We start from the raw sequence: 9,020 nt of genomic DNA on the forward strand, positions 1-9,020 counted from the left end.
GTGCCTTGTTACACAGGGCACAGAATTCCCAGTTGGCCACGGTCCCCAGATGTCCCCATCACCTTTTAGCCTCCTGAACACGCTTACTCTACCTGCCCAGCCCCTGCAGGTGGGTAGGTTTGCAATCCCAAGTCTAAGAGAAAGCTGTCTAGAGGCAGGTGGGCAGCTGGGATATGGCTTTCATTTCCATTCTCGGAAAGGGGGTCCCCACCCCTTGCCCTGACTCAGAGATGCCCCTGCCAGACCCAGCACCCGCCGGCCAGTGGACAGCATACCTTTATAGAGAATGCCCTGGCTGTCCCTGGTCTGGAGGGATCCCAGTTTCCAGTGTCGCCCATTCTTGTCTGTCACCACCGTCCCTGTGGGCAAAGCCTCAAGCGAGGTTGTCACCCGGCTCCGCTTCAGGGTCTGAGGGCTTTGCCTGGTCGCCTGTGGGCTGCTTTTGGGGGTTGGGGGTCTGCTCCAGGACCCTGCAGGAAGATAGTCAGAATAAGGAAAAAGCAGCAACAGGAGAGACAAGTTGGATGGGTAATGGGACAATGCTCATCATAGGGTTCATTTATTCATTTGTTCTTTCAACAAATGCTTCCTGGGACCTTTCATGAGTCAGGCCCTTGTGCGACAAAGCTGGGGACCCGGACACGAGTCAGACCTGGGCCCTTCCCTCAGGAGCCCCTAATTTGGTGGGGGAGTCTCATCTGGACACTGTCGGTCAGAACTGAGTCCGAAACAGGACAATACAGAGGGATAAGAGAGAGAAACTGATACCGCCTAGAGAAGTCAAGAGAGGCTTCCTGGAGGAGGGGATGTTTGAGTTGGGTCTTGTTGGATGAAGAGAAGTTTACTGAGGGGAAAAAAGACCTTCCAGACATTCGACCAAAAATATCCTGAAACAGGACCTGGCCACCCTGTGCTGAATATAAAGAGTCAGAAATTTGTTAGACAGAGGCCCTGCCCTTGAGAGGCTCCCAGACTGGCAAGAGAATGGGGGGCAATGGTGAGGAGAGAGACAACGACACAAGAAGAGATATTATCTACTCCATTCTTCCCACCCACCATCCACCCAGGGCGTCGAATGGCAAGAGGCAGAGGGGCCTGGAAACAACAAGGGACAGAGGGGAGGCACTGGGGGCTGTGACTTTAGATCCAAGGGCCCACTAGGAAGGAGAGGGTACACGGTCCTCAAGACTCCCAGGCTCGTCGGCTGGCTCCAGGCTTATGCACATGAGTCTACCTGGTCCCTGCCCACACAGGACTCTCAGTCTAGCAAGTGAGGCAGAAAGGGCCATGGAGCCTGGAGGAGACATGTGCTCCAATGAGGGTGTCACTGGCACTGGGGGCTAAGAGGGCAAAGAGAGGGAGACGAGGCAGCCTTGATCTAGCCTGTGGTGCTCAGGAAAGGCTTCCTAGAGAGCTGCCCCTCGATGCCAGGATGAAGAGTTGGGGCTGGAGGGGCGATAGGAGGCAGGAGGCTATGCACAGGTGGGAACAGGGGCGGCTCTGGCTGTGTGTAGACGGACTGGAGGCTAGGGATGCTGCAATGAGGGTCTAGGCGGGGTAGGGGATGCCCGGGCAGGGGAAGGATGCCCCAAATACCATCCGGTGACCCACCTTTTCCCCGTCTAGTCAGGCCAGGTTGACCCCAACTCTCACCTTTGGGTCTCTCACAGGGTCTCAAGGTATCTTCAGACCCAGAACTGTCACCATCAGAGAAGACGGATGACGAGGAAGAGGTGACAGTGCTAGACCATCTCACTTTCTTGGAAGAGCTTTCAGAACTGGTGTTCCTCTTTCTCTTTGAGCCTGGAGAAAGGAAGACAGGATGCAGACTGAAATTACAAAGGCCTTTTCCAGGGAACCCTAAACTGGAAAACCCTGAGGGCACATTCAACCACTCTCTTCCCGCCGATCCCCAGAGCCAAACCTCGCTTCTTCGGTCACCTAAATACCTAAGCAAACTATCCCTTCATTTTATTTTTTTCCTCCTCTCTTTTATTTTCTTGTGTTCATTTATTTTGAGAGAGAGAATGCACTGTGCGCGAGCAGGGCAGGGGCAGAGAAAGAGAGGGGGAGAGAGAGTCCCAAGCAGGCTCTGCCCTGTTAGCACAGAGCTGGACGTGGGGCTTGATCCTGCTAACCATGAGCCGCAATCAAGAGCCAGATGCTCCACTGACCAAGCCAGCCAGGCACCCCCTGAGTTGTCAACTTGAAAACCCAGAGGCCGATCAGATGCCAGGAAACTGAGTGTAGACAGAGTCTGAGTCCTGGGCAGCCCCAGGATCAATGCCAGGTCAGACAGGCTGCAAAGGTTTCCGGCCTTCCTCCCCCGATGCATGCACACATGCACTCGTCACCCCTCAAAGGGCTGGTTCTTACCTCGGAAGGATGACGTAAGCGGTCTGACAAAGGTCTGGCACCCTTCATGCTCCTCCACAGGCAAAGGTTTCCCACAGTAGGGGCAGAATTTGAATGTCGCTTCGATATTTTTGCCACAGTTTGGACAGAAGGTGATCATGCTAGAAAACAAAAGGTGGCGGAGGGAACAGGGAGTTGAAAGCAAAACTTCACCCACTGCCAGTGAGTAGTTTATCTGCGCTCCCCATGGTGACAACATTGCAAAAGGGAGAAAAGTTACTACGTTGGAATATACTCTCTTAGGAAGTGGCCACTTATTCTATTTTTTTTTAACGTATTTATTTATTTAGAGAGAGAATGGGGAAGGGGCAGAGAGGGAGAGAGAGAATCCCAAGCAGACTCTGTGCTACCACCGCAGAGCCTGACGCGGGGCTTGATCTCACGAACCGTGAGATCATGACCTGAGCCGAAACCAAGAGTTGGGCGCTTCCCCAGGAAGTGGGCGCTTCCCCAGGAAGTGGCCACTTCTAAAACAAATCCCCCTCCTCCCCCACTGCATCCAGCTTCTAGCCACTCATCTCTCCCCTAATGGCCCCGGGCAGGTCAAAAGCAGAAAAATGCAATGCGAAACTGCAGGTTTCACAGAAGATACGGGAATTCCTTGGAGTCCATGAAAGTTACGCAGAACCGCTCAGGTCACTGAAGCACTGAGGGTCTTCCCCTGGACTTCCGATGTTTGTTTCTTGAAACACACAATCGGTTTGGGAGAGACCGTGAATGCTCACCAAATATCCACGTGCTCCCCTACCCTTCCCGGGGGTCCCCTGCGGTTACACCGGGGCCACATAACTCATCCTGGTTAATGGCGTGTGAGTGGAAGTCAATTCCCAGCTGAGGCAGTTAAGAGCCAGAGGACCCCCTCCATCCACCCCTTCTCAGCACGCATGGCCCCGGAGGCCGCATCACTCCCCTGGCATAGCTACAAGATGAAGGAGGGCTGTCGGGTCCACGCTGGAATCTCACGATCAGTGAATAAATATACGTTGCATTAAGCCCCGAGGACCGTAGCATCTGCTACTGCAAACAGCCTGTCTTAGCCTGACTTAGTGAGACACAGGTGTTGACATTATCCTTTAGGCTTTGTGTGTCTCTGGGATATTTCCTAACACTTGTAAAAATCAAAACCAAAGCTACACACAGAGCCTATTAAAAAGGAGGACACGCGGGGCACCTGGGTGGCGCAGTCGGTTAAGCGTCCGACTTCAGCCAGGTCACGATCTCGCGGTCCGGGAGTTCGAGCCCCGCGTCGGGCTCTGGGCTGATGGCTCGGAGCCTGGAGCCTGCTTCCGATTCTGTGTCTCCCTCTCTCTCTGCCCCTCCCCCGTTCATGCTCTGTCTCTCTGTTTCAAAAATAAATAAATGTTAAAAAAATAAATAAATAAACTGTTTGAATCCTTTAAAAAAAAAAAAAAGAGACCTGTGCCAGGCAGTGTGTAGACAGGAGTATTCTCGAAGCCTTCCTGATTATCCATGCCCAGGTAGGTAGCCCTCCATAGTGCAAATTTCTCGTGAGTTAGAAGCCAGTTCTAGGGGGTTTGAACCACAGAATTTATTTCCTCAGAACTCTGGAGGCCAGAAGTCGGAGATCAAGGTGTGAGCAAGGCCGGTTTCTTCTGGGGCCTCTCTCCTTGGCTCACAGATGGCTGCCTTCTGTGTTCACATGGCCGTCCCCCTGACTGCGTTCCAATCTCTTCTTGTAAGGAACCAGTCATATGGGATTAGGGCCCCGCTTTGGTCTGTTTGGGCTGCGATATTGAAACATGACAGACTGCGTGGCTTATGAAAAACAGAAACTTATTTCTCAGAGTTCTGGAGACTAGGAGGTCCGAGGTCAAAATGCCACCATGGTTGAGTTCTGGTGAAGGCCTTTGGGGGTCCAGACTGACAATTTTTCCTCAGTCCCCACATGGTGGAAGGGGCTAGGGAGCTATCTGGGGTCTCCTTCAAAAGAATACTGATCCGGGGCGCCTGGGTGGCGCAGTCGGTTAAGCGTCCGACTTCAGCCAGGTCACGATCTCGCGGTCCGTGAGTTCGAGCCCCGCGTCAGGCTCTGGGCTGATGGCTCGGAGCCTGGAGCCTGTTTCCGATTCTGTGTCTCCCTCTCTCTCTGCCCCTCCCCCGTTCATGCTCTGTCTCTCTCTGTCCCAAAAATAAATAAACGTTGAAAAAAAAAAAAATTAAAAAAAAAAAAAAAAAAAAGAATACTGATCCCATTAGTGACGGCTTTACCCTCATGACCTACCCTCCTCCCCAAAGGCTCCCCTCCCTAATACCATCACATTGGGCATTAGCATTTCAAAATATGCGTTTTGGGGGAGGGGGACACAAACATTCAGACCCCCCCCGGCTGGCCTACCCTAACAACCCCGTTTTAACTTAATTACCTCTTTAAAGGCCCTATCTCCAAATACGGCCACATTCTGAGGTACTCAGGGTCAGGGTTTCCACATGATGGAATTCTGAGGGACACAAGTCAACCCATAAAAACAGGATTAAACTAGTTAAGCGAAGAAGAGAAAATCAACAAGGATGCCAGTGCTATGGGTACTTCAAGTAGATATATTTTACTTTTTTTTAAATTTATTGTTTTTTTTTTCTTATTTTAAGTAAACCCTACACCACACGAGACTCGAACTCATGACCTCGAGATTAAGAGTCAAGTGCTCTACCAACTGAGCCAGCCAGGTGCCCCTCAAGTAGATGTATTTTATTTTACTTATTTTTTAAGGAGATATATTTTATTTGTTTATTTATTTATTAATATACTTTAAACTTTTTAAAAAATGTTTAATTTTAGAGACAGAGGCAGAGCACAAGAGGGGGAGGGGCAGAGAGGGAGGGAGACACAGAATCCCAAGCAGGCTCCAGGCTCTGATCTCTTAGCACAGAGCCCTAGGTGGGGCTCGAACTCATGGACCGGACCGGGAGATCATGACCTGAGCGAAGTCGGAGGCTTAACCGACTGAGCCACCCAGGTGTCCCTATTTATAAATCTCAAATAGCAAAAGAAAGTAAGATTATTTCCTTCGCCCTTTATTCTAAGACTTGGCATACAGTACTGATTACCAACTGGCTACGGAAACACAAGCCAAAGTAAGTTTGCTCGTGACTTCATGTCACCTCGCAAGAGAAAGTTCTCTCCTCTTTTATTTTTGACAAATACAAATTGTACATATGTAAGCCGTACCACACAATGTGCTGCAATTTGTCCACATTGTGAAATGGTTACCACAACCGCCTGATTAACATACCGTGACTGCCCATAGCTGCCACTATTTTTGTGTGGGTGCTGAGGACCCTTGAGATCCACTTTCTTAGCAAATTTCAGGTATTTGATAATGATTGACTACAGTCGCTATGGTCTCCAGAATTTGTTAATCATAACTGAGTTTGTTCCCTCCCCAACACTTTCTTTTAAAAGTAGGCCCCACGCCCAACGTGGGGCTCGAACTCACGACCCTGCGATCAAGAGTCGTCTGCTTTTCCAACTGAAGCCAGCCAGATGCCCTGAAAGTTTGTCCCCTGTGATCAATATCTTTTTCCCCACAGCCTCTGGTAACCACCATTCTACTCTCTGTTACTAGGAGTTTGGCTTTTTTTTTTCTTAGATTCCACCTAGAAGTGAGATCACGCCATAACTATCTTTTTGTGTCTGGTCAGTCTGATCAAACCCCTTTTCCTGTATTCACCGTAGAGCTTGGTGTCTGTTGCACCTGTAAACAGGAGAGTCTTTAAAGTCTGGCTCTGGCTCCAGGCTCCTGGATTTCGGTTCCATATCCGCTACATGCTGGGCATGTTACTTATCCTCTCTGTGCCCCAGTCTGCCCAATGGTAAAATGCAGCTTCTAACGGTACTTTTTTTGACCGCTAGAGTAGGTGCTGGGGCCTAAATGAATACATTTATATCAAGCGCTGAGAACAGGGCCTGGCCCCCGGAAAGCCTTTTATGTTAGTGGCTCTTATGACCGGATCATGCCCCGTATCCAATTTACATTCCAGTTGTCAGTCCTTCTCTTCTGCCCCTTCCCTTTCCGGAAGTTCTGCGCCTCCCAGGTTTCTCCATTTCCACTTGGTGCTGACTTATGGACTTCTAGTGCTTGCCCTTGAAAATCACAGGCCGTCCAAAGAGCTCAGGAAAGAAATCGCAGCCAGAGGAGACGAGGGTTGTGCTTCCCCTTGGTCTGCAGAAGAGCAGAAACCACACTGTGGCAGAAAACTGCCCTTCCTTCAACTCCCACCAAGGAGCTGTGTACGATGTCAGACCGCAAAGGCTGTTGCCAAGTGTCTTTTAAGGAAACCTGTAGGTTGGTTGTGGCACTTAATTTGTTGTCCTGGTTGACATCTGAATGGACAGATCTCTCTTCTCGAAGGGATAAATATGGGTGAGCATTTTTGGTAAGCTAGAGGAGTCACCTCCTCTTCTCGCTTCAGGCCACTGCACACCTGAAGCCCTTCTGGTGACGTTGGAGCCACAAGATCAAAATGGCCTGGAGGGCGGCTACCCTGAAGAGTGGTTCCAGGCTTTGTATCCGTGAGAAACTTGAATTTGGGTTCAGCCACTGAGATATGGGGGCTGCTGCTAATGCAGCATAGTCTAGCCTCATCTGACTAGCAAACTAAGACTTTAGTTTTGTTTTGTTTTTTAATTTATTTATTCTGAGAGAGACAGCATGCACGCACATGAGCAGGGGAAGGGCAGAGAGAGAAGGAGAGAGAGAGAATCTAAGCAGGCTCCCTGCTGTCAGCACAGAGTCCGACACGGGGCACGAACTCACAAACTGTGAGATCACGACCTGAGCTGAAATCAAGAGTCAGACGCTTAACCGACTGAGCCACCCAGGCGCCTCTAAGACTTGGCAGTTTTTTTGCTTTTTGGGGTTTTTCTGGCTTTACAGTGTTAAGTGGTTTTGCCTTAAGTGGAGTTTTCCCTCCGTGCCAAGTGCCCTTGGCTAAAGATGGCCTCTAGGATGGGGCAAGCACCTAATCCAGTGACCCTGTCACATCCATGATAACTTTCCTCCTGGGAGTGAAGTCTGACAGCAGCAACACAGAGGAGGCGGAACAGGAGCAGGCTATTGGTGGGGAATAAGCTATAAGGGGGCCTGTCCCTGAGGGGATGGTACCTTAATGGGGTCACAGTCTGGCCTTCAGATTCCCTGGGCTGGAAACTCCATCTTAGAAGAGACCTGTAAGTGAATAAAAGTGGAGAGGTTGACTCGGGCCCATTTCACATATAAGTGAAAGATAATGGTTAATGTTTACTGACCACTGGCTATGCAGTCCGCAAGTACTAAGTTCATTCACTCACTCAATAATCACTCACCGAACTCCTAATATGTGCTAACCACTGGGGATACAGCAGCAAAGGAAACAAACGAGGCCCTTGACCTGAGGAAGCTCACATTCTAGTGGCAGAGGATGAGATTAATAAACAAATGAGCAACTGTTTAATAGGTCAGATGGAGGTAGTGTTACAGTAAACCCTCGATAAATATGGATGGAAGAAGGCAGTTTCACAGTAAAGTCACCTGTCCAAGGTCACATGGCTAGTTCAGGACTTAAACCCAAGGCTCCAACGCTCAGGCCAGTCTTTATCATCCATTCACCCGTTTATTTTATTTGTTCAACCAATATTTACTGAACATTTGCTATGTGTTAAGAATTGCGTCCCTCCTAGGAGGTTCTCAGCCATTGTACAGCAAAAGAGCTAAAGGCTACTAGACTCCATCCACCTCAGGGAAGGAGGGACAGTCTTCTGGATGACCACGACTCGCCTAGACCCCGCCCTCCCAAAAAATCGGGCATGACGTCGTGTCAAGACCGGACGGCCGACAAGCTCCCTATGAGCCCCGCCCATCTCCGTCGTAGCCATACCCGCCAAGAGCCCACAGGGGCCTGAGAGGGCTGCAAGGACAGATCAGTAATCGTGGCGACAAGAAGCTTCTTTCATAGAGACCCCCCAGCCCGGGGGCCTCCGTCTCCCACAAAGGGTCGTGCTGACGTCACAGGCAACACGACCGAACTGTGGTCACTGCATCAGGAGACCTCTCCCTTCTCCGCCTCACTTTCCCCTCACCTCTGGACTTCGTGAGCGGGGTTGGGAGCCAGGTATCTGCGGCCAGATTCTCCGACCCTTCGCGGGAAGTAGGACTCACCTTCTTAGTTGTCCCGCGTAAACTTCCGGGAGGCGGAAAGCGCTGCGCGCGCATCCTCGACCCGAGGAAGGACAGCGCCCGCGCAGGCGCTGCTGGCTTCCGGACTGCCCTCGGGCAGTGACCGGGAGGGATTATTTCCTCATCGCCTACCCCCCATTCCACCCTCTTTTGGAGGGTTTCTGGTTCTACTGCGCATGTGCCAACGTGACCCAATGGTAAGGGGGAGTGAACTATGAAGCATCTCTCCGCCTATCAGAGAGAGGTCCTGTAATTTTCCCGCCTCAAACTCCACCCCTTGCTTCCAAGCGTCTTTTCGGGAATTTCCGCCTCAACGCGTTTCCATGGCAACCCGCCGTCTCCTTCAGGCCAGAGTACGCTGCTTAGCTTGTCCTTTAACTGGGTAAAAACTGGACTGCAATTCCCACATGCTACCTGGTCCCGATTTTGTTT

General features: G+C 50.7%; 1 protein-coding gene across 6 annotated transcripts in view; it reads right to left on the reverse strand.

The window, feature by feature from the left end:
* VRK3 (VRK serine/threonine kinase 3) overlaps positions 1-8,757 on the reverse strand; it is a 33,563-nt gene extending 24,806 nt beyond the window's left edge. For 3 of the 6 annotated variants that reach the window (XM_030297174.1, XM_030297171.1, XM_030297169.1), the window contains exons 1-6: positions 8,492-8,572; positions 7,539-7,601; positions 4,800-4,874; positions 2,377-2,516; positions 1,654-1,803; positions 276-470 (exon numbers count right to left, since the gene is read on the reverse strand). In XM_030297174.1, the coding sequence (XP_030153034.1) occupies positions 276-470; positions 1,654-1,803; positions 2,377-2,516; positions 4,800-4,834 (520 nt within the window). In that variant the 5' untranslated portion in view covers positions 4,835-4,874; positions 7,539-7,601; positions 8,492-8,572. Of the gene's footprint in view, positions 1-275; positions 471-1,653; positions 1,804-2,376; positions 2,517-4,799; positions 4,875-7,538; positions 7,602-8,491 lie in introns of all 6 variants that reach the window. The other 3 variants (XM_030297170.2, XM_030297173.2, XM_030297172.2) reach the window with 3 other exon arrangements.
* Positions 8,758-9,020: the final 263 nt, after the last annotated feature.

The sequence above is a fragment of the Lynx canadensis genome, chromosome E2, assembly GCF_007474595.2.
Source record: "Lynx canadensis isolate LIC74 chromosome E2, mLynCan4.pri.v2, whole genome shotgun sequence".
Taxonomy (NCBI): Eukaryota; Metazoa; Chordata; class Mammalia; order Carnivora; family Felidae; genus Lynx; species Lynx canadensis.